At 39.2% G+C, this 26,677-nt stretch overlaps 1 protein-coding gene across 1 annotated transcript in view; it reads left to right on the plus strand.

Annotated features, from left to right (window-relative positions):
* KIAA0825 (KIAA0825 ortholog) overlaps positions 1-25,797 on the plus strand; it is a 401,795-nt gene extending 375,998 nt beyond the window's left edge. Inside the window, exon 20 of the mRNA XM_055429383.2 lies at positions 22,025-25,797. Coding sequence (XP_055285358.2) covers positions 22,025-22,142 — 118 coding nt within the window. The 3' untranslated portion in view covers positions 22,143-25,797. The remainder of the gene's footprint in view (positions 1-22,024) is intronic.
* The last annotated feature ends 880 nt before the right edge of the window (positions 25,798-26,677 follow it).

Below are 26,677 nucleotides of genomic sequence, written 5' to 3' on the forward strand. Positions count from 1 at the left end.
ATAAAGACAAATTACAATCAGAATTATAATACAGTAGCAGGAATTTAGCATGAAAATTTAGACATCAATGAGAATAACCTCTGAATGTTAACTGCCTATAACTGAATTAGACTTTCTGCATTTTGGTCAAATTCATAGGTTATGTCAAATAGGTTGCTGCTGCTGCTGCTGCTGAGTCACTTCAGTCGTGTCCGACTCTGTGTGACCCCATAGACGGAAGCCCACCAGGCTCCCCCGTCCCTGGGATTCTCCAGGCAAGAACGCAAATAGGTTAGGTGGTAGTAAAGTCATTCCAGTTTTCTCTGTCCTAAGTAGCTCATTGTCAATTGTTCACTTCATTTTTTAATGTTTCTGAGCTTTTTCCGTTAAAAAATGAGAAAGATTCAACCATTAAGTCTATACAGTGATGTATAAAAGGAAGAATTTAAGTTGGTCAATAAATGGACTCCTTTTGGAAGCTAACTTTAATATTAGTCAACTGATACATTTGAAGTTAGAATTTAGATTACAGAGATAAACTCAGTGGAGAGAAATAAAGGGCAGTGCTATGGGGCTGTGAAATGAAGGAAACGGCTCTATTAAAACAGTCAGGCCTTCTCTCAAGATATTAGGTAATTGTGTTGGGTTATTCACCTGGCAGTCATAGAAAGAGAGAATATACTATTTGACTTACTCTGTTGCCAAAAAACTCTGGAAATGTCAGTCAGAATTTTCTGTATATGGCAATAACTGTGACGCCCCCACTGCAGAAATAAAGCGCTATTATGCATAATCAAACCTTAAGCTGCGATGACAGATGTTAAAAGGACTATAAGCAATTGAAGGGGAAAAAGGGTCACAGTTATCTGGAAGCAATGAAACAAGGATGTTTGGAGAAATAACCTGTTCCCTGGAGGACAGTGTGATTTTAGGGTATGAGAGATAATGGGTGAGGTAATTGAGAAGATAGAGCAAAGGGCCAGTTTCTAATTAAGTTGCCAGCATACGTCGGATTTTACTCAGGGAAAATACCAGTGATGTGAGTTGGACCTCCGTTTAGTGCCTGGAACTCTGCAGTGAGATTGCTGCTGGAAGTTGCCTCATAAACAAGGGCTGGAAACATGGCACAGCTCTTTGAGGCAAGACTTTTTTCATTACCGATCAAGATAAATACCACACCAATGATGTGTTCATCCACAAAATGGTAATGAAATAGAAAAACGGCATCCAGGGTGATAGCCATGGGAGCAAATCAGTGCATTAATTATGCTTAGCAAGAAAGATGTCTAAATTTGAAAAAAAAAAATCCACAAGTATTAAAGGGTATTTATACTGCCTTCCTGTTATGACATGCATTGGACTAAAATATAAATCAAAGGAAACGGACTGATAAGGTTGGTAATTGGATGCAGTAAGAAGAAAGCTGAGTAAGTGAGCAAAGGGTAGATTTTTTAAAATTTATTTAAAAGGATTATAATTTTCACATGTTGTTTCCCCTCTTAAGGCAGGGTGAGGTTGATTTTTTTTTTTTAAGCAACACTCACATCTGAAATAGTATCACGTATATTTTTAGCTAGTACTCAAACAAATTCCATATTCTATACAAATGGGGAAAATGCAATTCATAATTGACAAGGTATGAATTTTTTATACTTTAAGTCATGAGGCTGCCACATCAACAAACGTAATTCCTTAGCAAATATGTCTTATGTTTATATTTATGAAATGTACACAATTGACACAGAACCCAAAAGAGAATAAATAAGTATTTAAAATATATATATATATATATTTACTTTGATTTGCAAACTTTCTGGGAAACATTTATTAGATTAAAAACAAGAAACGAATGTAAGCAAAATGTGCTTAGACTTTCAATTTCTTCTGGACTCAGTATTACATTTATATATTTTACCAAAGCTTGAACTCACACTGAAGTGTTGGCCTTGTTTTGAATTTGTTTTTTAATGTATATACAGCTATTCTCAAAAGTGAAAATGAAAAAGTACTAAAACTTAAAATTCACCTGTGGGGGCCCCACATTGCAGTGGTGATTTCATGTTAAATATCCCAAGCTGAACCAGCAAGAATCATGGGAAGAGTGACCAAGTCTGGACCCAGGATATACTCCACATTTTGTGCGACTATTGAAGAGGGTACCGCAGCTTACTGAAGGGTCATCAGATGACATTTTTTTCTTGATATCCATACAAAAGTTCTTTGAAGACAAGGATCGTGTTTTTATCATGCCTGTCAAACTCCTTGAGGTCAGCATAGGTTAGAGGAAGTAGTAATTGGTTCCCCAGGAGTGAAGAAAGGAAGAAAGGAAGTGGTCCCCTCATTCCCAAAGAGCTGAAGCACTGGGAGTTCTCTTGAGAAGCACCTAACCTGCCTCCATTGTAAAAGCTGAGGTACCTCAACTCAAGTGGGTCTGAAATGTATCAGTTCTTCGAATTCTGGCCTGCCATAAACGGATGCAAAGAGACTGTTTCCCTCCCCCCATTAATTAATGTGTTAACATACACAGAGTGGACATTAACTTTGTTGAACTGTGAGCAGCTCACATTTCACTTACTGTTATAGGAGATACAGACACATAGGTGTAGTAGAGGTACTACAGTGAAGTAACAGCATTAAGTCTAGAGCCAACTGCCTGGATTAGAATCCTGGCTCTACCACTGACCCGCTGTGTGACCCTGGGTAACTCCTGGTGTTTGGCAATAATTAAAGTTGCACGACAGAGACAAAATGGAGTAGAAGGATGTGAACTCACTTCTGCTTACACAACACCAAAATCACAATTAACTGCTGAACAACCGCCAAAAAAAAACTCAGTTCAGTTCAGTCGATCAGTCGTGTCCGACTCTCCGCGACCCCATAAATCACAGCACACCAGGCCTCCCTGTCCATCACCAACTCCCAGAGTTCACTCAAACTCATGTTCATCGAGTCGGTGATGCCATCCAGCCATCTCACTCTCCGTCATCCCCGTCTCCTCCCGCCCCCAATCCCTCCCAGCATCAGACTCTTTTCCAGTGAGTCAGCTCTTTGCATGAGTTGGCCAAAGTATTGGAGTTTCAGCTTTAGCATCAGTCCTTCCAATGAACACCCAGGACTGATCTCCTTTACAATGGACTGGTTGGATCTCCTTGCAGTCCAAGGGACTCTCAAGAGTCTTCTCCAACACCACAGTTCAACTCTCACATCCATACATGACCACTCTGGAACTGACCATAAAAAGATACTCTACATCCAGAGACAAAGACAAAGCCACAATGAGCTAGTAGGAGGGGTGCAACTGCTGTAAAATCAAACCCCGTACTCACCAGGTGGGCAACCCACAAACTGGAAAATAATTATATTGCAGTTTCTCCACCAGGCGTGCAAGCTCTGAGCCCCACGTCAGTCTCCCCAGCCCCTTGTTGTTTTTGTTCAGTTGCTCAGTTGTGTCCGACTCTGCGACCCCATGGACTGCAGCACGCCAGGTTTCCTTGTCCTTCACCGCCTCCCAGAGCTTGCTCAAACTCATGTCCATTGAGTCGGTGATGCCATCCAGTCATCTCGTCCTCTGTCGTCCCCTTCTCCTCTTGCCTTCAATCTTACGCAGCATCAGGATCTTTTCCAATGAGTTGGCTCTTTGCATCAGGGGGCCAAAGTATTGGAGCTTCAGCATCAGTCCTTCCAATGAATATTCAAGGTTGATTTCCTTTAGGATTGACTAGTTTGATCTCCTTGCAGTCCAAGGGACTCTCAGGAGTCTACTCCAGGACCGCAAGTCAAAGGCATCAGTTCTTCAGCGCTCAGCCTTTTTTATTGTTCAGCTCTCGCATCCATACGTGACTACTGGAAGAACCACAGCTTTGACTAGATGCACCTGGGGGTCTGGCAATGGGAGGAAGGGCCTCCAGAGAATCTGGCCTTGAAGGCCAGCAAGTTTTGATCACAGGAAATTCCACAGTGCTGGAAGAATTAGAAACTCTACTCTTGGAAGACACACACAAGGTCTCATGCACAGCAGGACCCAGTAAAAAAGCAGTGACTTCATAAGAGATTGGGCCAGACCTCGTATTGGAGGGTATTCTGGGACAGTCAGGGGTGGGGTGGGTGGCTGACCGTGGCTCACTGTGGAGATGAATACACTAGTGGAAGTAGTTATGGGGAGTACTCACTGGCGTGGGCACTACTGTAGGCTGCCATTTTCCCACCAAGGAAGTAGAATTAGGCAATCCACCCAGAAAAGAATTCAGAGTACTGATAACTAAAGATGATACAGGATCTCAAAAAAGAATGGAGATACCAATCAACAATATAACCAGAAATGTTCAACGAAGACCTAGGAAAAGTGAAGAATAATACAATACAGAGAGGAATAAGACAATAGCTCAAATGAAAAGTACATTAAAAGGGATCAATAGCAGAACAGCTAAGGCAGAAAAATGAACAACTGAGCTGGAAGACAGAACGGCAGAAATCACTGCCACCGAACAGAATAAAGAGGATGAAAAGGAATGAGACCTCAGACTAGTGAGACTATAACAAAGGATGCAAGAATATACAGGGAAGAAAAGATAATTTCTTCAAGAAGTGGTGTTGGAAAACTGGAAAGCTACCTGCAAAAGATCAAAATTAGAACATTCTCTAACACCATACATAAAAATAAATTAAAAATGGATTAAAGACCTAAATGTGAGACTGGTACTAAAAAACTCTTAGAGGAAAACACATGTGGAACACTCTTTGACATAAATTTCAGCTGTATCTTTTTGGATCCTCCTCCTAGAGTAATGAAAATTAAAAAAAACATATAAACAAGTGGGACCTAATCAAACTTAAAAGTTTTTGAATGGCAAGGGAAACCATAAACAAAAAGACCACCCACAGAATGGAAGAAAATATTTCAAATGAAGTACCCAACAAGAGATTAATGTCCAAATACACAAACAGCTCATGAAGCTCAATATTAAAAAAAAAACAAAAAACAGCAATCACAACCCAGTCCAGAAATGGGCAAAAGATCCAAGTAGACAGTTCTTCAAGGAAGACATATACATTGCCAAGAGACACATGAAAAGATGCTCGATCAAAACTACAGTGAGGTGCAATGTCACACTGGTCGAAAGGCCATCATTAGAAAGTCTACAAACAATAAATGATCAGCGGGTCTGGAGAAAAGGAAATCCTCCCACACTGTTGCTGGGAATGTAAATTGGTACAGCCACTATGGAGACTGTATGGAGCTTCCTTAAAAAACTAAAAACAGAACTACCATGTGACCCAGCAATCCCGTGCCTGAGCTTGTATCTGGAGAAAACTATAATTTGAAAAGATACATGCACTCCAGTGTTAACTGAAGCACTATTGATAATAGTCAAAACAGAAGCAACCTAAATGTCCATCAGCAGAGGGAATGGAAAAGAAGATGTGGTACATATGTACAATGGGACATTACTCAGTCATGAAAAGGAATGAAATAATGCCATTTACAGCGACATGGATAGACCTAGAGATTATCATAGTAAGTGAAGTAAATCAGACAGAGAAAGACAAATATCATATGCTATCACTTATATTCTGAACCTAAAACAAAAATGATAGAAATTAACTTATTTACGAACAGACTCACAGACTTAAGAGTATGAACTTACCATTACCAGGGAGGATGGGTGTTGGGGGGAGGAGGGATAGATTAGGAGTTTGGGACTGACATGTATACACTGCCATACTTACAACAGGCAACCAGCAAGGACCTACTGTACAGCACAGGGAACTCTGCTCAATACTCTATAATAATCTAAATACGAAAATAATTAGAAAAAGAAGATACATGTATATGTATAACTGAATGACCGTGCTGTACACTTGGAACTAACACAACATCATTAATCAACTATACTCCAATATAAAATAAAGAGTTTTTTAAGTTAAAGTTGCTACAAATTCTAAATGAATATATGCAACTTCTTTAGAACAATGCTTCAGTTCAGTTCAGTTCAGTCGCTCAGTCATGTCCGACTCTCCGCGACCCCATGAATCACAGCACACCAGGCCTCCCTGTCCATCACCAACTCCCGGAGTACACTCAAACTCAGGTCCACAGAGTCGGTGATGCCATCCAGCCATCTCACTCTCCGTCGTCCCCTTCTCCTCCTGCCCCCAACCTTTCCCAGCATCAGAGTCTTTTCCAGTGAGTCAGCTCGTCGCATGAGGTGGCCAAAGTATTGCAGTTTCAGCTTTAGCATCAGTCCTTCCAATGAAGAATTGATGCTTTTGAACTGTGGTGTTGGAGAAGACTCTTGAGAGTCCCTTGTACTGCAAGGAGACCCAACCAGTCCATTCTAAGGGAGATCAATCATGGGTGTTCATTGGAAGAACAATGCTTAGCACACTGAAATTTTTAAACAAGCATTAGCTCTCATAATTATAAGCTCCAAACCCCCACAGTGCCGATACATAATAGGCATTCAGTAAACACTTTCATTCATTCAGTAATGATAGAATGTTGGAAACTATGTGAATATGAATACACAGGCAGTGACTCAATGAAGAGTGATGCTCAGTCGTGTCCAACCCTTTGCGACCCCATGGACTATACAGTCCTTGGAATTCTCCAGGCCAGAATACTGGAGTGGGTAGCCTTTCCTTTCTCCAGGGGAATCTTCCCAACCTGGGGATCAAACCCAGGTCTCCCGCATTGCAGGCAGATTCTTTACCAGCTGAGCCACAAGGGAAGCCCGATTAACTGTGTAGAGTCTCATTTTCCTCCTAGATTCTAGAATGGTTTTGAACATGAAAGTGAAAGGTGCTCAGTCGTATCCAACTCTTTGCAACCCCATGGACTATAGAAGTCCATGGAGTTCTCCAGGCCAGAATACTGGAGTGTGTAGCCATTCCCTTCTCCAGGAGATTGTCCCAACCCAGGGATCGAACCCAGGTCTCCCACATTGCAGGTGGATTCTTTGCCCCCTGAGCCGCCAGGGAAGCCCGAATGGTTTTAATCTGTCGAAAGTCTTAGTCTATTTTGAACAAAATATGAGCCACATCTATATTTCAAATCCTTTTCTAAGCATGATGGTGCTAATAATTTGAATAAGAGTGACTGCAAACAGCCTTTTCAGCTGATAAGTCTCACATTTGTAAATAACGCTTTCATTAAGATTGTTATCCACAGAAGTGGTTAGTTCAGTCGTTAGTTACCCTGTGCCAATCTTTGTTGCCAAACAACCTGTGATGCCTGTATTGGCATCATCTTGACACGGCTCGGAAAGATGCATTCGATTTTTAGATGTTTTGGGTTGTGAATGGTAATCATTTTCTCGATGAAAACAAGACTTCTGAAACAATCAGGAGAGTCCCTTGGACTTCAAGGAGATCCAACCAGTCCATCCTAAAGGAGATCAGTCCTGGGTGTTCATTGGAAGGACTGATGTTGAAGCTGAAACTCCAATACTTTGGCCACCTGATAGGAAGAGCTGACTCATTTGAAAAGACCCTGATGCTGGGAAAGATTGAGGGCAGGAGAAGAAGGGGCTGACAGAGGATGAGATGGTTGGATGGCATCACCGACTCAATGGACATGGGTTTGGGAGGACTCCGGGAGTTGGTGATGGACAGGGAGGCCTGGAGTGCTGCAGTTCATGGGGTCACAAAGAGTCAGACACAACTGAGCGACTAAACTGAACTGAACTGAAACAATCATTTCTGGAAGAAGAATACCATTGCTGGACACAAATCATGTAACTTTTAACATAACAGTTTTGTTATATTAAATGGAATAGAAAACAAGTGCACAGTCCATAACATTTCAAGGTACATCAAATAGAACTAGAAAAAAAATTTTTTTATTCATTATATATTACTGTTATAAAATGAGCAATATGGTTCTCACGATATATAGTAGTCTTGAAACTTCTAGCAAAGGGCATTTCTTCTATGTTACCACTGAATGCTGGCCAAAGAGCATGACCTTGTACTTCTATTTAAACTCTAAGAATTTTTAAAAATCCACTGCTGGAAGGAGTCTCTATAGAGAGAAGGGTTATTTACTGGTAACGGAAAAGTTCAGCTTCCATTACTACTGATGGCTATGCTTCCATTTATGTTTTCCCTAAGCCATTACTATTTAAAATGTTATTGTTAGCATTCTTAGTTGTCCCATTGGTTGGTATATAACTCTCTTACTTAAATATATAGAACAAATCATATTAATTAAACTAAACTGTTTAATTGTGTCGCAGATTGTCTCTGTGGACTATAAATTCAAATTAAGAGTTTAGTTGCCTGTTCCTGAGCATAGAAAGACTCCTATACTGTATCAGTAGTAGCAAAAGAAATCAACTACCTTACAAAAGAACATCCATTTGAATTCTTGAAGAAATAGTTAGATAAAATGCATATATAGTGAGTTATCATAAACATATAATAAATTTTTGGCTAAAGTAAGTACCCAACCTGCTAATTTATGATGGCAAGTGTTGATATTTCATAGTATTGAGTATGGATATTCAGAGATGTAACTGTATTTATACATACATATTAAATATGTTTCTCTGTATATTCATTAATTCTATTTCTATATATTTCTATACATTATATATATATGGCATTAGGTTCCAGGGATTCTAAGTAGTATATTAACAAACTGTGATATATTTTCATAAAATAAATGGACATTATTTTCTGGATGTTAAACTGACGCAAAATAATTTGATGGGAGCTGGAATAACTTACTTTAAGAAATGCTTTTGTTTTTTCCAAAAACAAAGATGTGATTTCCACTTATGTAAACACTGACTGTCCTTTACATATCACAAAAATCTCTATAATATTAAAAATAAAGTCTCTAAGTTTGAAAAGAAAACAATAGAAATAAATGGTGCCCTTAAGCATTTTTGAGATTTTTGAATGTCAAAAACCTTAATGTTTTCCTTTTTCCTATTGAATTCTCCCCAAACAAGCATACCATAATTAGCTTTAGAGGAAATAACTAACTTAAGTTAGAAATAGGTTTACAAAGCTCTCTCTGTTCTCTTATCAAAGTGAGATTTTTGCCATTCTCTCATTCCCATAATGCTTCTACTGAAAATGGTATAAGGTCTCATAGCTCCCATGTATGATTCCTATTATCTAACTACTTTGGAGATAAAATACAAAGTTCAGAAAAAAACAAAATTTTATTTTTTTTTAATTAATTAATTTATTTTTTATTGAAGGCAAATTATTTTACAATATTATATTGGTTGGTTTTGCCATACATTGACATGAATTCGCCCCTGGTGTACATAAGTTCCCCCTCCTGAATGCCCCTCCCACCTCCCTCCTCCCTTTATCCTCCCTCTGGGTCATCCCCGCATGCCAGCTCTGAGCATCCTATAACATGCATCGACCCTGAACTGGTGATTCGTTTCACATATGACAACATACGTGTTTCAATGCCATTCTCTCAAATCGTCCCACCCTCACCCTCTCCCACAGAGTCCCAAAGACTGTTCTATACATCTGTGTATCTTTTGCTGTCTCGTATACAGGGTTATCATTTGCATCTTTGTAAATTCCATATATATGTGTTAGTATACTGTATTGGTGTTTTTCTTTCTGGCTTACTTCACTCTGTATAATAGGCTCCAGTTTCATCCACCTCATTAGAACTGATTCAAATGCATTCTTTTTAATGGCTGAATAATACTCCATCATGTATATGTACCAAAGCTTTCTTATCCATTCGTCTGCAGATGGACATCTAGGTTGCTTCCATGCCCTGGCTGCTATAAACAGTGCTGCAGTGAACATTGGAGTACATGTGTCTCTTTCAATTTTGGTTTCCTCGGTGTGTATGCCCAGGAGTGCGATTGCTGGATCATATGGCAGTTCTATTTCCAGTTTTTTGAGGAATCTCCACACTGTTCTCCATAGTGGCTGTACTAGTTTGCATTCCCACCAACAGTGTAAGAGGGTTCCCTTCTCTCTACACCCTCTCCAGCATTTATTGCATGTAGACTTTTGGATAGCAGCCATTCTGACTGGTGTGAAATGGTATCTCATTGTGGTTTTGATTTGCATGTCTCTGATTATGAGGGATGTTGAGCATTTTTTCATGTGTTTGTTAGCCATCTTTTCTCATCTTTGGAGAAATGTCTGTTTAGTTCTTTGGCCCATTTTTTGATTGGGTCTTTTATTTTTCTGGAATTGAGCTGCAGGAGCTGTTGTATATTTTGGAGATTAATCCTTTATCAGTTGCTTCATTTGCTATTATTTTCTCCCATTCTGAAGGCTGTCTTTTCACCTTGCTTATAGTTTCCTTTGCTGTGCAGAAGCTTTTGATTTTAATTAGGTCCCATTTGTTTATTTTTGCTTTTATTTCCAATATTCTGGGAGGTGGTTCTTGGAGGATCCTGCTGTGATTTATGTCGGAGAGTGTTTTGCCTACGTTCTCCTCTAGGAGTTTTATAGTGTCTGGTCTTACATTTAGCTCTGTAATCCATTTTGAGTTTATTTTTGTGTATGGTGTTAGGAAGTGTTCTAGTTTCATTCTTTTACAAGTGGCTGACCAGTTTTCCCAGCACCACTTGTTAAAGAGACTGTCTTTTGTCCATTTTATATTCTTGCCTCCTTTGTCAAAGATAAGGTGTCCATAGGTGCGTGGATTTATCTCTGGGCTTTCTATTTTGTTCCATTGATCTATATTTCTGTCTTTATGCCAGTACCATACTATCTTGATGACTGTGGCTTTGCAGTAGAGCCTGAAGTCCGGCAGGTTAATTCCCCCAGTTCCATTCTTCTTCCTCAAGATTGCTTTGGCTATTCGAGGTTTTTTGTATTTCCATACAAATTGTGAGATTATTTGTTCTAGTTCTGTGAAAAATATCGTTGGTAGCTTGATAGGGGTTGCATTGAATGTATAAATTACTTTGGGTAGTATACTCATTTTTACAATATTTATTCTTCCAATCCATGAACATGGTATATTTCTCCATCTATTAGTGTCCTCTTTGATTACTTTCAGTAGTGTTTTATAGTTTTCTATGTACAAGTCTTTTGTTTCCTTCAGTTCAGTTCAGTTCAGTCGCTCAGTCGTGTCCGACTCTCCGCGACCCCATGAATTACAGCACACCAGGCCTCCCTGTCCATCACCAACTCCCGGAGTACACTCAAACTCATGTCCACAGAGTCGGTGATGCCATCCAGCCATCTCATTCTCCGTCGTCCCCTTCTCCTCCCGCCCCCAACCTTTCCCAGTATCAGAGTCTTTTCCAGTGAGTCAACTCGTCGCATGAGGTGGCCAAAGTATTGCAGTTTCAGCTTTAGCATCAGTTCCTCCAATGAACATCCAGGATTGATCTCCTTTAGAATGGACTGGTTGGATCTCCTTGCAGTATAAGGGACTCTCAAGAGTCTTCTCCAACACCACAGTTCAAAAGCATCGATTCTTCGGTGATCAGCTTTCTTCACAGTCCTTAGGTAGATATATTCCTAAGTATTTAATTCTTTTTGTTCTTTTCTGACCACAATGCAGTAAGATTAGATCTCAATTACAGGAGAAAAACTATTAAAAATGCCAACATATGGAGACTGAACAACACGCTGCTGAATAATGAACAAATCATAGAAGAAATCAAAATATGCATAGAAATGAATGAAAATGAAAACACAACAACCCAAAACCTCTGGGACACTGTAAAAGCAGTGCTAAGGGGGAAGTTCATAGCAATACAGGCACACATCAAGAAACAAGAAAAAAGTCAACTAAATAACCTAACTCTACGTCTAAAGCAACTAGAAAAGGAAGAAATGAAGAACCCCAGGGTCAGTAGAAGGAAAGAAATCGTAAAAATTAATGCAGAGATAAATGCAAAAGAAACAAAAGAGACCATAGCAAAAATCAACAAAGCCAAAAGCTGGTTCTTTGAGAAGGTAAATAAAATTGACAAACCACTAGCCAGACTTATCAAGAAACAAAGGGAGAAGAACCAAATCAATAAAATTAGAAATGAAAATGGAGAGATCACAACTGACAACACAGAAATACAAAGGATTATTAGAGAATACTATCAGAAATTATATGGCAATAAAATGAATAAACTGGAAGAAATGGACAAATTCCTAGAAAAGTACAACTTTCCAAAACTGAACCAGGAAGAAATAGAAAATCTGAACAGACCCATCACAAGCACTGAACTAGAGGCTATAATCGGGAATCTTCCAGCAAACAAAAGCCCAGGTCCAGACGGCTTCACAGCCAAATTCTACCAAAAATGTAGAGAAGAGCTAACCCCTATTCTACTCAAACTCTTCCAGAAAATTGCTGAGGAAGGGAAACTTCCAAACTCATTCTATGAGGCCACCATCACCCTAATCACAAAACCTGGTAAAGACCCCACAAAAAAAGAAAACTACAGGCCAATATCACTGATGAACATAGATGCAAAAATCCTTAACAAAATTCTAGCAATCAGAATCCAACAACATATTAAGAAGATCATACATCATGACCAAGTGGGTTTTATCCCAGGAATGCAAGGATTCTTCAATATCTGCAAATCAATCAACGTAATACACCACATTAACAAACTGAAAAATAAAAATCATATGATTATCTCAATAGAAGCAGAGAAAGCCTTCGACAAAATTCAACATCCATTTATGATAAAAACCCTCCAGAAAGTGGGAATAGAAGGGACATACCTCAACATAATAAAAGCTATATATGACAAACCCACAGTAAACATTATCCTCAATGGTGAAAAACTGAAAGCATTTCCCCTAAAGTCAGGAACAAGACAAGGGTGCCCACTCTCACCACTACTATTCAACATAGTTCTGGAAGTTTTGGCTACAGCAATCAGAGCAGAAAAAGACATAAAAGGAATACAAATTGGAAAAGAAGAAGTAAAACTTTCACTGTTCGCTGATGACATGATTCTCTACACAGAAAACCCTAGAGACTCTACCAGAAAACTAGTAGAGCTAATCAATGATTACAGTAATGTTGCAGGATATAAAATCAACACACAGAAATCCCTTGCATTCCTATACACTAATAATGAGAAAATAGAAAGAGAAATCAAAAACAAAATTTTAAACTAATCTATTTTGGAGAAGACAAAGCTAAGCAATAAATCAGTTGTCTAAGTTACATGAAAAGAATAACAATTTCTCCATTTCCACTAAATGTATGCTAAAGAAGATGGACTGAAAACTCTATACATTTCTTAAAACCTGGGTTTTAAAACATTAGGCAAAAGTAGTTACGGATTTGTATTATCTGGAGAACACACCAAAAAGTGGGTAGGTCTCATCTATTTAGTATTATAAAGACCTGTCTCCAAAGTAAGAGACTAGCTCTCTAACTCTGCGGTTTATGTGCATAAAAAGAGCTACTAAAAAATGGTGCCATTTATATTCTCGGTGACTATATTCAACACTGGTTTTCTGGTTTATAACAGGTTTTCCATAACTTTTTCTCAAATTCTGGATAGTATTTTATCTGACCCCTCCCTAAAGTTTGTCTTCTGGGATTAAGTGCTATTCAGAATCATGTTTCTACAGAAATGTCTTTAAAGAAGAACAGCAAATTCTATAGCTCTCAATTTTAGCATAGCATTTGATAAATGACCTTACTACTCAAAGAAAAAAAAAATAATAGGAGGCATTCTATCATTAATGCTGCTACGTTTCCAGTGAAAGAAAAAGGACATGAATTAATCTCTAAGACTACCTCAGATTATTTCATGAGTCAAGGAAGAAATGCCTGAATTATGCCTTTTCCACAAGCAATTGCTGAAGATTATTCAGTCCAGCCCATATGATGAACTCTTGATCTGAATAAGCTCTCTGAAGAGAAGACCATATCCAGTTCTACTCGCCTCTATATAACCTAGCACAGTGTTTTAAGGTTAGCAGGCACTCAGTAAATGTTTGTTGGATGAATGGACAAATTAATTATACACGGTAAAATTGTTCTAAAATATGGCCCACAGTGATAGATATTGAATAAACTATAAACCATGACAAATCTCTCATAATACAAGCTATCAGTTCAGTTCAGTCACCCAGTCGTGTCTGACTGTTTGTGACCCCATGGACTGCAGCACACCCAACCTCCCTGTCCATCACCAACTCCCGGAATTTACTCAAACTCATGTCCATTCAGTCGGTGATGCCATCCAACCATCTCATCCTCTGTCGTCCCCTTTTCCTCCTGCCTCCAATCTTTCCCAGCATCAGGGTGTTTTCAAATGAGTCAGCTCTTCGCATCAGGTGGCCAATGTATCGGAGTTTGAGCTTCAGCATCAGTCTTTCCAATGAATATAAGCTGTGCATGTACTAAAAGTCCAACATAGCAGGTAAGGTAAAAGGTCCTCTAATTTCAGTCTTCTAACAGTTTTGTGTTTCACATTAGTCAAACACACTAGACTGCTACCAAGTAAACATGATTTACTCTATGTCTTGTTTCCCTTATACTAACATCTCATTCTTACAAAGAATGTAGAGATGACTAGTAAATGAATGAATTTGCAAGAAGTTGTCTTTTGGTATGATCACTGAATTTAAGAATCCACTAGAAATGTAGAGAAGGCAATGGCAAGCCACTCCAATACTCTTGCCTAGAAAATCCCATGGATGGAAGAGCCTGGTAGGCTGCAGTCCGTGGGGTCGCTAAGGGTCGGACACGACTGAGCGACTTCACTTTCACTTTTCACTTTCACACATTGGAGAAGGAAATGGCAACCCACTCCAGTGTTCTTGCCTGGAGAATCCCAGGGATGGGGGAGCCTGGTAGGCTTCCATCTATGGGGTCACACAGAGTCGGACACGACTGAAATGACTTAGCAGCAGCAGCAGCAGAAATATAGAAACTAAGGATGCAGGAACAAATTTTAAGGCTCTTCGAGTCCTCATTTTTGTGATTCATACAAATAATTTAGCAATACATATTGGAGATACGAACTACTATCCCTTGTGACACTAGTGTTTAAAGATTATTTACCTAAGTATAACATAGCAACACCTAAGCTTCTAACACATAGGAATCAAGAGATATTTTGTGAGTGCTTAAGCTATCTGAAAGACCTTCTTTGAATAAAAATTTGAAGTAAAAGTTATAATTAAAAGTCTTCCTCAAAGAACCACAAATATAGATGAAACCATAGTACATGTGGGGAAAAATGAAATCATCAAATAGCTGCTTAAGAACGTAACAGAGAAGTAACAAAGCAAATATATCATTAATTTACCAAAATAGTGCTGACGTTAGGTACGATAGGACTCAAAGAAAGACAAGCCAGTCACATCAGGGTTAGGCAGTTGGGAAAGAGTTCATGAGAGAAGTGGACATGGACTACGTGTGAAGAATGGGCAGGATTGGGATATATGAAAAAGGCTTTTCAAGTGAATGGCGCAGCGAAGTAAATGATGCAAACGAGGGAGAACGTTGGTCCGAAGGTAATAAGGAAAATCATCTCCCCGAGGAGAGATGACGGCAGCTATTTTTTACTTAGTGGATTATTGGTTTATTTTTAAAGGATAGAACTCTGGAACAGCCCAATTGAAGAGACACCTAGGGTAAAGCGTGGGGAAAGAAAGTGGAGACCTCATGATCTGTTTCCCAGCAGGCTACTCTCCCAGGTCCCCGTGTGTTTACCAGCTTGGAAACACTGAACCTCTCCTTTTGGATTTTTATGCAGGCTTCATTACACAGGCCTAATTGGCTAACTCATTGCTCACCGGTGATGGAATTTCATCTCCAAAATTGCAGCTCACTAATCATGTGGTTCATTCCACTGGTCACCAGTCTCCAACCCTAAGTGCTTGTGTTAACGTAACAAAAGACACCTTTCTAGCTCTCCTCACAGTAAATTCCAAGGGTTTTAGGAGCTCTGTGCCAGAAATTGGTAAGAAGACTAAAAATATGTTTCTTATGATAAATCATACTATCACAGCACCTGAACTGGGGGCTGATTGCAGAGGGATGAATGTGAGAATGATTGCAGAGTAAGTTGTCCCTTAACTGGCAACTGACAGTGCAGACAAGATTGGAGGCAGAGGTGTAAATTACTTTGTGAACTTCAGACCCTGTGTTATTGAGTGTGGAGGCTAAAGGTCAATTTGAATAAATTATATGTATATGTGTGTGTGTGTATATACATATATGAAAAAATACATGAATGATTAATTGGAATGGGAATGAAAATAACCATCAAGAAGTTGAATTTGGAGAGTTTAGGACAAAAATAAATTTTAAAGGCACTGAATGACTATTTGGGAGACACGTGAATTACAGATGTGGAGACAGCAGCTGAATGTGCGGGAGTAGCTGTGGGGTTTTCTGAGAGAGAAGAGAAGAGAGCCTGGGACTGAATCGTGAAGCAAACCCACATTTACAGGACAGCAGGAAAGGAGGGAACAGAGACCCAACTTTCCCCGCTGTTCTGCACCTCCCTCTGAAGCCAGTCTGCACTATGCTGCACAGAGAAGAAGGCCTAAAAGGATTGTTTGAGGAGAATAAAGTCCAACATGACTTCACTTTTCATCCCTCAGATACCAGCTGGTAGGACAATTTGAAATCATTCATTCGACCAGATGGTTAATCTTGTTTAACAGTACAATTAGCTAATAAATAATTGTAAAGCACTTGGTAAATATAAAGTACTACATAATGTTTAATAATAACATTAAATCAGGCGGCTTATTTCAAGTTACATTTTTGTATCCGAGTGTTTTATTGGTGTTTCAGGAGAAATGCCAATAATATGATCGAATGCCACCATTTTAGACTGGACTTGAAAAATACAGCAAAGGGATTATAGGAAAACAAAAGCAGCCTTGGCCATGCTAGGCTGAACAGAGTGAACAGGCAAGAAATGTCTCCTTCACCAAAGACAAGAGGCAACGACAGCGTGATCACAGAAATGTATAAGTGAACACTGAGTAAAAAGCCACTGTAAAGTGTAGCAACTTCATCCTACCCACATATTTATTAAAAAGGGAATTTATCAGATCAAATGATGTGAAGGGCACAGGGCAGGAGAAGGAACATCAACACAGGAGCTCCGGGGAAGCCACTGGATACAAGCAGTCTCATAAAAGAATAGCAACATGTTATGATTCATAACTCACCTACTACTTACAATAACGCCTTAAGATGCATACCATTAGTATCCCCTATTTTGCAAAATGAGACAACAGAGATGTTAAGAAACTTGCCCAATATCACACAGCCAGTAACAGGCAGGATCTGGATTCAAACCTAGACAGTATGGATATTCTGGGAAGAATCCGGAAAATAAAACCTAGTGGGTCAGGTGCAGCACTAGCCCCTTCCTCCTTTTTTCCTGCCTCAAAACAAGGACATGATGCTGGACCTACAGCAACCATCTTGGAGCCATGAGGTAAAGGGCAGGAAAACACAGAGACATCAGCCCTGCTGCTGTCAAGCTACCTAACCTATGCCAGTAGTCACCTACCTCTGGATTTCTCGTTACACAAGAAAAATGAACACCCATTTGTTTAAACCACCAGTCAGGATTTTTGCTATTTGCAATTTTAACCGATATGGCAAATAATAATGATACTACTAACAGTTAACATTTATTGAGTGTTTGCTATGAACTGTTCACTATTTTGTGTGTACTTAGTCATTTCATTCTGGTGGCAACGCTATGAAGCAGGCACTGTTGTTATTCCCATTTTACTGCTCAGGAAACTGAAGCACACTTTATCTGGCTTGCCTGTGGTCACACAGCTTATAAAGGGATTCAAATCCAGCACCTGGCTTCAAAACCTCTGTTCTTCAGCAAATAGTACTCTAAGCAGTGAAACACTATAAACAGCATTTCAGTTACAATCACAAATTAAATAGGGATCCTTCAACATGGTTTTGGAGATTCTAGAGCACGTGTTTCTCAACAAGCGTGCTATTGACATTTCAGGAAGACAACTCTTTATTGTTCGGGTTTGTTGTATATTAAAGATGTCTACAGTCTCTGTTCCCTGGTTCCCAGAGTCACTCCCTAGACAGTGTCAACCCAAAGGCTGTCCACATTTCCCCGTAGGGAGATAGTATCACCCCAGTTAGAACCACCATTCTAGAGCTTTATTTGGCAACATTCTCTGTACAAAGTCCAAATAGTAGGTCATTTTAGCCTGGTAGAACGTTGGCCTCAGTCTCATTCACAATCGCTAAACTCCGACACTGCGGAGTGAAATCAGTCATAGAAAACACTCACCAGTGAGCACAGCTGTGCTCCTCTCAAACCATTTTGTCCACATTTTACAGATGAGACGCGGGTAAGAAACTTGCCCGAGGTGATCCAACTATAGTATATGAACGGTATGGATTCAACCCAAAGGCAGGGTGATTCCAGAGCATGTGCTCTTAATCGGGATACTTCTGAGTGCACAGAATTTAGTGCAAATTTTTTACTAGCACAAGGCGTAGTAAATGCTTCAGAGAACTTCTCACATTCCAGATTCTGGCCCTCCTCCTCTGCCTGCTATTGGTTGCTCTTTCCTGCAGTAAGCACCATCCCCACCCCCGACTTGCCCCGTGACAGTCCGGACTCCACTTCCAAGGACATACTCTGTGCTTAACCACCCCTGGTTGGCTCTGACACGCAGCTCTCCACAGAGGGCCCCAGATAAAAGATCCGATCAGACTGGTCACTGGAGCAATTACTCACTGTTCTGTGACTGTTTCTATTTTACACCTCGCAAGGTCTTATTGAAGAGATCCCAAGTCTGCCGTGGCTCATCAAGATGAGCAGAATTAGAAAGCTCTTGGCCCGTGGTCTGGTACATGTAAGAGCCTTTGTATTAACTACCAGTCACATAACATACAGAGGAGCATCCAGATATCTCTGGTCTAGATCTCAGTGTGTGTGTAAATCCAGTTCAGTTCAGTCACTCAGTCATGTCTGACTCTCTGCGACCCCATGAATCACAGCACGCCAGGCCTCCCTGTCCATCACCAACTGCCGGAGTTCACCCAAACTCAAGTCCATCGAGTCGGTGATGCCATCTCACTCTCTGTTGTCCCCTTCTCCTCCCGCCCCCAATCCTTCCCAGCATCAGAGTCTTTTCCAGTGAGTCAACTCGTTGCATGAGGTGGCAAAAGTATTAGAGTTTCAGCTTTAGCATCAGTCACTTCATAATGCTTTTTAAAAAGAACTAGACTACACTGGTTCCAACTTTTTTTTTTTTTCTGTACAGACAAGCTTTCACTACAAATTTTAAATATAATAGAGGAAACTAGGGAACAAACTATGCTGTGTGCTCAGTTGTGTCAGACTGTTTGCGACCCCATGGACTGTAGCCCACCAGGCTTCTCTGTCCATGGGATTTCCCAGGCAAGAATACTGAAGTGGATACTGAATACTGCTATTCCCTCCTTGAGGAGATCTTCCCGACCCAGAGAGCCAACCCACGTCTCCTGAGCCTCCTGCACTGTCAGACAGATTCTTTACCACTGAGACACCAGGGGAACAAATTTCCCAGTTAATTACGTTTAATAAATTGATAGATTATTTTTTCTTCCAATAGTTTCTTTGACAGAACTGACTTGTTTTTGCACTGCGTTAACAAAGCCTTAAACTAAGAATTATATATAAATTCTTAAGAACATATAAATGTGAAATATAAAAATGCTCATGAAAATAAACATACCTTTCGAGGCCCTATTATTTTTATTCATTATAAATGAAACTATTAGGGGAAAATGTAGTTCTAATAGTACTTTGCCCCTATCTTGGTCATATTAATAATTTCTTATTCTCTTATGAGTCAGTTTTTTCTTCATTAGCACAAAGCAAATATAAGAAGGTTGTGGTAGGTAAATAACTCTGACTAATATCATTAATTGCTAACAGCTCAGTTATGCTGTGATGTACCTATAATTGTCAATAAGCTTCAAAAATCCTTATCTTGTAGTCTATTATATATACAATTCATTTAAATTACATTAGTTATACAAAATTTTTAATGAAGTGGGGAGATTATGCTTTCAGTTTTCACAACTAGAGATAATGATCAAAATGTTTATGTGCACATTACATATTTTGTTCTGTTGACATTCATAGTTCCTTTACTCAGTACAATATTAGCATGTTACATGGGGGGAAAAAAGACAAATCTAATTTTTTATGTTTGGATTTTTTTTAATATCTATACTATTTATCTATATATGAATTGTAGAAGGTTCTTTTTTTAAATATCTAGCCCAATTCCAGTAACACTTTTCAGGGAATAAAGTATTCAAACTATTTTTAATCTTAATTAATGATACTTGTAGAATGGTTTTTAAAACACGGTAAATGTTGCATTTACAAAGCCCAGACTCCAGAATGTGAATCCCTGATTTCAATCCAAAGATAGTTGTTCAAGTGACATTAATATTCTATGCCTGTTTTCTCCTCTATAGCATGGGCATAGAAACATTTTGTCATAAGGATTTAAAGATTGATACGTTAGTGCTATGTCGGTAATTTCTGTTAATATTTTCCTGCTTGGAAGGAGTTCAACTCAATGTGCAAATTAATGATGCTCAAGTTCACATATATAAAATGGGTAATGACAGTTTTTAATCTTCAAAATTGCATGAAAGCATGGTATGGTATACTTATACCTTAAAGGATATTCAAAGTATAATTTAGCACCTTATATGCTAAAATTCAAATCTCAAAGTAGTGAGCTCAGGAGTACTGCCCCTTGTCGTATGACTCTGAATAGTGTGGTGCTGAGAAATCTCTTATCTTTCAAGCTGCTATTAAAAGCTATATGATCCATGACCTCCCTCTGACCATATGGAAACAGACGGAGAAACTAAGATGGTATGGGGTCCAGGCAAGGCTGGGGCTAGGAGATGAGGAGAGTTCCAGAGAGAGGTTGAAGAAGCAAAGTAAAGGAAAGCCAAGTACATGTATATATCACATCCTAGGACTGGCCAGCCATAGTGAACCCAACACTCCAACAAGGAAACCTGTGTGCAAGCAGGTTCCTGTGGAAAATGCAATGCCTCTGCTTTCTTTTCACTACTCAAACAAAATCAGAACAATCTCACCCCGAGTTTTTATCCTTTCCTCTTGTATGACAGGCTGTTTATTATCCAGGAATTCTGACGAGAATAAAATAGAGGGCTTCTGGAAGACATTCAGTGAACAGCTTCTTGTCTGTTAGAATCCTATCCTTCTAGCAGAGGGTCTTTTAGGATGTATCAACATTGGTTTGAGAATCCTTCTGAGACAGCACATCATGGCTGATGTGCTGATAGAAACAGGAGTGAGGAAAGAGAAAGGAAATATATGCAGATGAGTCCTTGTATGCTGGGTTAAGTACGCCATGGCCAATCCTGAACAGTGGCGTATATAAGAGAGAAACGATTAACTGCACTCGGGTTACTGTGATATGTACTTTGCAGGATTATATATAGAGAGAGTTCCATATGCTAACATTTTGCTCTGTATCTCACAATCACCCAGAATTAGAAAGTCTTTAGTCTTTCTTTTATTTTTTTTTAGCAAATGCTCTATGGAAACTTGCTGACAATTTGGTGCTTTCTTGGGTGATTTAAATTGATTATTTCGAATCTGATCTTATTTCTAGGAAAAGATGGACCTGCCTGTAAGATATATCCAGTGCAGTGTGGTCTTGTTCTTGTGGCTAAAGCCTTCCTGGTGAACTTCTTTGCAACTTAAAGCCACTGATATGTTGATCAGTGAGGGAAAAAGTAGTGTGAAAAATATTCTCTTATTAATTGCAAATCTAATTCTAGGTTGTATTTCTATGCACGCATATCCATACGGTTTTTAAATCTAGAAATGTAGAAAACTCAGTTAGAACTCTCCTTAGAAACTTTCCCCTGGAGTGGCGCTGGTTGGACTGTACTTCACTCCTCCGCTGAAGCAGTGCTCATGAACTGTAAGAGACAGTAAGTAACAGAACAAAGAGGGAGAAGCACTCAATAAACCAATGACTGCACATGCTCAAGCCCTGAATAACTGAGTGTTGGCTGTAGTCTCGAAGTTACAAAAATGCTAAGATGTGATTTTTCTTTTAGGTGGGAAATGAGGAAGGACGAAAAACTAGCAGAGGAAGAAAAAGCAATGCTGGAACATCTGAAACTGATGTGCACCATCCAGGACTCTTCTGCCTCAGATAACACAGAGGAACAGTAATCTGCAGAAAACAGCAACAGCTTTATTTTAGGAAAATCACATGTAATGGAGTAGGCTTTCTACTCTAGTCAGAATGAACCTCTGAAGTGCTGTGAAGCATGAAACCCATGAGTAATCACTGAACTGAAAAGGAAAACAGCACATGAAGAATAAAATGCTATATATTTTTCATTTTAAAAATAATTTCAAATGTTTTTTCTTTCCTCAGTCTTTCTCTTAATATGATATAACTGCTGCCATCTCGTGTTCCCTTTGAATTACTTTTTTTTTCCCCTTCAGTCTTCAAGTATCTATGACAACAGGCAAACTGTTTGGAAATCTTTTCCCTAAGGATTTTAAAATACAACATTTGAATAGTTGGAATCACATGGCCCCTTGAGGGTCATCTGAAAAGTTCAAATTAATTTTGTAGCCATAACTCAAGTCCAGATCTTAACTGCCTTTACTAGCACCACTGTACCAGTCTCCTTTCCCATCGCCTCTTCCTCATCCAATTTATTTTAATCAGAGCCACAGACAGCACTCTCTTGAAGTAGAACTATAGTAGTATCTACGCCCATGATCATCTCGTCATGGTCCGTTTAGTCAAGGCTGTGGTTTTTCCCGGGGTCATGTATGGATGTGAGAGTTGGACTATGAAGAAAGCTGATCACCGAAGAATTGATGCTTTTGAACTGTGGTATTGGAGAAGACTCTTGAGAGACCCTTGGACTGCAAGGAGATCCAACCAGTCCATTCTAAAGATCAGTCCTGGGTGTTCATTGGAAGGACTGATGCTGAGGCGGAAACTCCAATACTTTGGCCACCTCATGCGATGAGTTGACTCACTGGAAAAGAGTCTGATGCTAGGAGGGATTGGGGTGGGAAGAGACAGGGACGACAGAGAACGAGATGGCTGGATGGCATCACCGACTCGATGGACATGAGTTTGAGTGAACTCCGGTAGTTGGTGATGGACAGGGAGGCCTGGCGTGCTGTGGTTCATGGGGTCGCAAAGAGTCAAACGCGACTGAGCGACTGAACTGAACTGAACTGATGCCCATGGTGGGCCAATGGAGGAGTTGCTGGTTTGATCCCTGGGTCAGGAAGATCCCCTGGAGAAGAAAATAGAAACCCCCTCCAGTATTCTTGCCTGGAAAACCCCATAGACAGAGGAGCCTGGCTACGGTCGATGGGTTTGCAGAGTCGGACACAACTTCATGACTAAATAACAACAATCTATGTGACCATAGTGATTTTTCAAACATCACATTCAAACTTCTAACCATATGCTTTCAGAACCTATACTCAGAGGTGGCAAGTTCAAGGAACCGCCTATCATCTGAGCCACACACCTGTCATTTTTCCCAACAGGATATCATCTTTCTCCCAAAGTCATGTTCAAAACTCATTCTAGCACTTCACTTTCCATAGTTTCTGTTACTTCTCTTATCTCCATTACATTGGTACACACACACATGCACAGACACACAGAATAAATGGAATATGTTCTAGTGCCTTCTATGCCAAGTAAAATTATATTTACCATATCCTTCCAATCAGTGCCTGGTATTAGATTAAAAAGACATCGAAGGCTTTACAATGTAATTTGAAGTCTCCCTTTATAACAGTAGTCACCCCAAATGTCTTCTATAGAGTTATTCATCTAGTGGACAGTTAATAAACACAGTTGCTTAAATGGCTGTCATTGTGAGAAGACAGCGAAGACAATTAGACTGTTGAGCAATCTCTAGGACATCTGGGATAAGCCTTGTATCACGAATTATTTTAGACCATATGACATTGAACATCATAGTTTCTGAGGTTCTCAGGTTATTCAGGCCCTCACATTCTGTGATTTTTATAAACTGTGTATAGGCTACCTAAATTCCAAAGGAAAGTACTTGAGCATTTTGCAAAGAATAAAGCTTGGCAGAGGCCACGTTAGAAAAATCTCTTGCATTGTTTCCTTACATTAAAACACATGAATAGCCATGTAGTCAGCTGCTTGCCAAATAACACATTTTATTTTTAAAGAATTTTACTTTGGTTGGCCAGTATAATCATAAACCAAGTGTTTTAAGACATGGTTGAAGTAATTTCTAAAAATTCTATTGAAGACCGTTTAAAAAATGGTAAGAAACTTTTGTGAGAATTACACTTTCTGTATAGTCTTACCTATAAACAGTTACTATAACAACCAACATAAGGCAATGGTTGACTTTTATTCCTTCAGCTTGCTGCTGCTGCTAAGTCACTTCAGTCGTGTCCAACTCTGTGTGACCCCATAGACGGAAGCCCACCAGGCTCCCCCGTCCCTGGGATTCTCCAGGCAAGAACACTGGAGTGGGTTGCCATTTCCTTCTCCAATGTGTGAAAGTGGAAAGTGAAAAGTGAAAGTGAAGTCGCTCAGTCGTGTCCGACCCTTAGCGACCCCACGGACTGCAGCCTACCAGGCTCCTCCATCCATGGGATTTTCTAGGCAATAGTACTGGAGTGGCTTGCCATGGGGATGTACTAATGCTGCATAACTATGTTTTATTAGAATAGACACTAAAATAGTAAAAAAAAAAAACTGATCCAAAAACTAAATAAAATCATCTTATAAAGTTATAGGATTTCATATTTGGTTTCTTTTGCCTAGTATATCTAAAGATCATCTGTTAACACTATTTTTAATTGAATCTGTCCATTTCTGTATTAATCCTGGAAAGTGATTTTGTTTGTATTAAAAAAGATTCTATATGGCTCCCTTTCGAAAGGAAAGATGTGTAATATGGACAGAATGCGATGAGGTGAAAGGCAACAAGAGTCTTCACTTGCTTTCTGTTCTACATGACTCTTTTAAATTACTGTAGTTATAAGTGCAATAAATTTATTTTTTTCTTAAACTTTTAATTGGAGGATAATTACAATACTGTATCGGTTTCTGTCATACAGCATGAACCAGCCATAAATATACATATGCCCCTCCCTCTTGAGCCTCCCTCCCACCCCTTTAGGTTGTCACTGAGCACCAGTTTAAGCTCCCTGTATACAGCAACTTCTCACTAGCTATTAATTTTACATATGACCATGGATACATCTCAATCCTTTTCTCTCAGTTCATCCCACCCTCTCCTTCCCCTGCTATGTCCACAAGACGATTCTGTATGTTTGTCTGTATTTCTATTCCTGCCCTACAAATAGGCTCATCAATACCATTTTTCTAGATTCCATATATATATGTTAATATACGATACTTGTTTTCTCTTTCTGACTTACATCACTCTGTATAACAGGCTCTAGAACTAGAACTGACTCAAATGTGTTCCTTTTAATGGCTGAATAATATTCCACTGTATATATGTACCACAATTTCTTTATCCATTCATCTGTCAATGGACATGTAGGCTGTTTCCATGTCCTAGCTGTGAACAATAACATTTAAAATTGAGAATTTAACTGACAAGTCATTGATTTGTCAGATCACTTTGACTTTACATTTGATGTTTCTTAAATCATGATAAAAAGTGGTACTGCTGCTACTGCTAAATCGCTTCAGTCGTGTCCGACTCTGGGCGACCCCATAGAGGGCTGCTCACCAGGCTCCTCTGTCACTGGGATTCTCCAGGCAAGAATACTGGAGTGGGTTGCCATTTCCTTCTACAAAACGGTTATTCTTTCTCACATTCATTTTAGTATAAGTAAACAATAGGAATTAAGTTATATTTAATAACTGTATATGCTTATTACAATGATATTATCTTCCTATAAAATATTCCTTCTGTGTTTTAACTGTATTCTTATGTAATTATAAAGAGTTATCTATTATTGGCCTAGCAATGTTAAAACAGTATGAAATAATTTTTTTTTCTTCTAAATTTTATTTTATTTTATTTTTTGTAATTAATTTATTTTTTATTGGAGGCAAATTATTTTACAATATTATATTGGTTGGTTTTGCCATACAGTGACATGAATTCGCCCCGGGTTTACATAAGTTCCCCCTCCTGAACCCCCCTCCCACCTCCCTCCTCCCTTTATCCTCCCTCTGGGTCATGCCCGCATGCCAGCCCCGAGCATCCTATAACATGCATTGACCCTGAACTAGTGATTTTTAATAAAATACAGTTTACCCTTGAACAACACAGGTTTGAACTGTACAGGTTCACTTACATGCAGATGTTTTACTAAATATATACCACACTGCTACATGACATACAGTTGGCCGATCTGTAGATTCAGAACTGTGGATATGGCGAGTCAATTGGAACATCACACAGTCAGGATAGGCACCCCTAAACCCTGTGTTCAAGAGTCAACTGTATAGATGACAATGTATATTTCAGATATTTTAGATTGTCATCTCTATGAAAAAAATGTTATAAAACGACCAACCAAGAAATGGGAAACATAAATCGCTGCTTTGTCTACTAATATCAGTTTACTCTAAATATCCTATTATCCCAGTTCACAGATTCCTGAGTCAAAGGGAGCTTCATAACTTTATAACAGAAATTTCTTATAACAAATTTTTTGTATTTTTAATGATTTTCATGATTCTTGAAGTATTG

This window comes from Moschus berezovskii, chromosome 8 (assembly GCF_049115385.1).
Source record: "Moschus berezovskii isolate FMDL1 chromosome 8, NW_MosBer_1.0, whole genome shotgun sequence".
Taxonomy (NCBI): Eukaryota; Metazoa; Chordata; class Mammalia; order Artiodactyla; family Moschidae; genus Moschus; species Moschus berezovskii.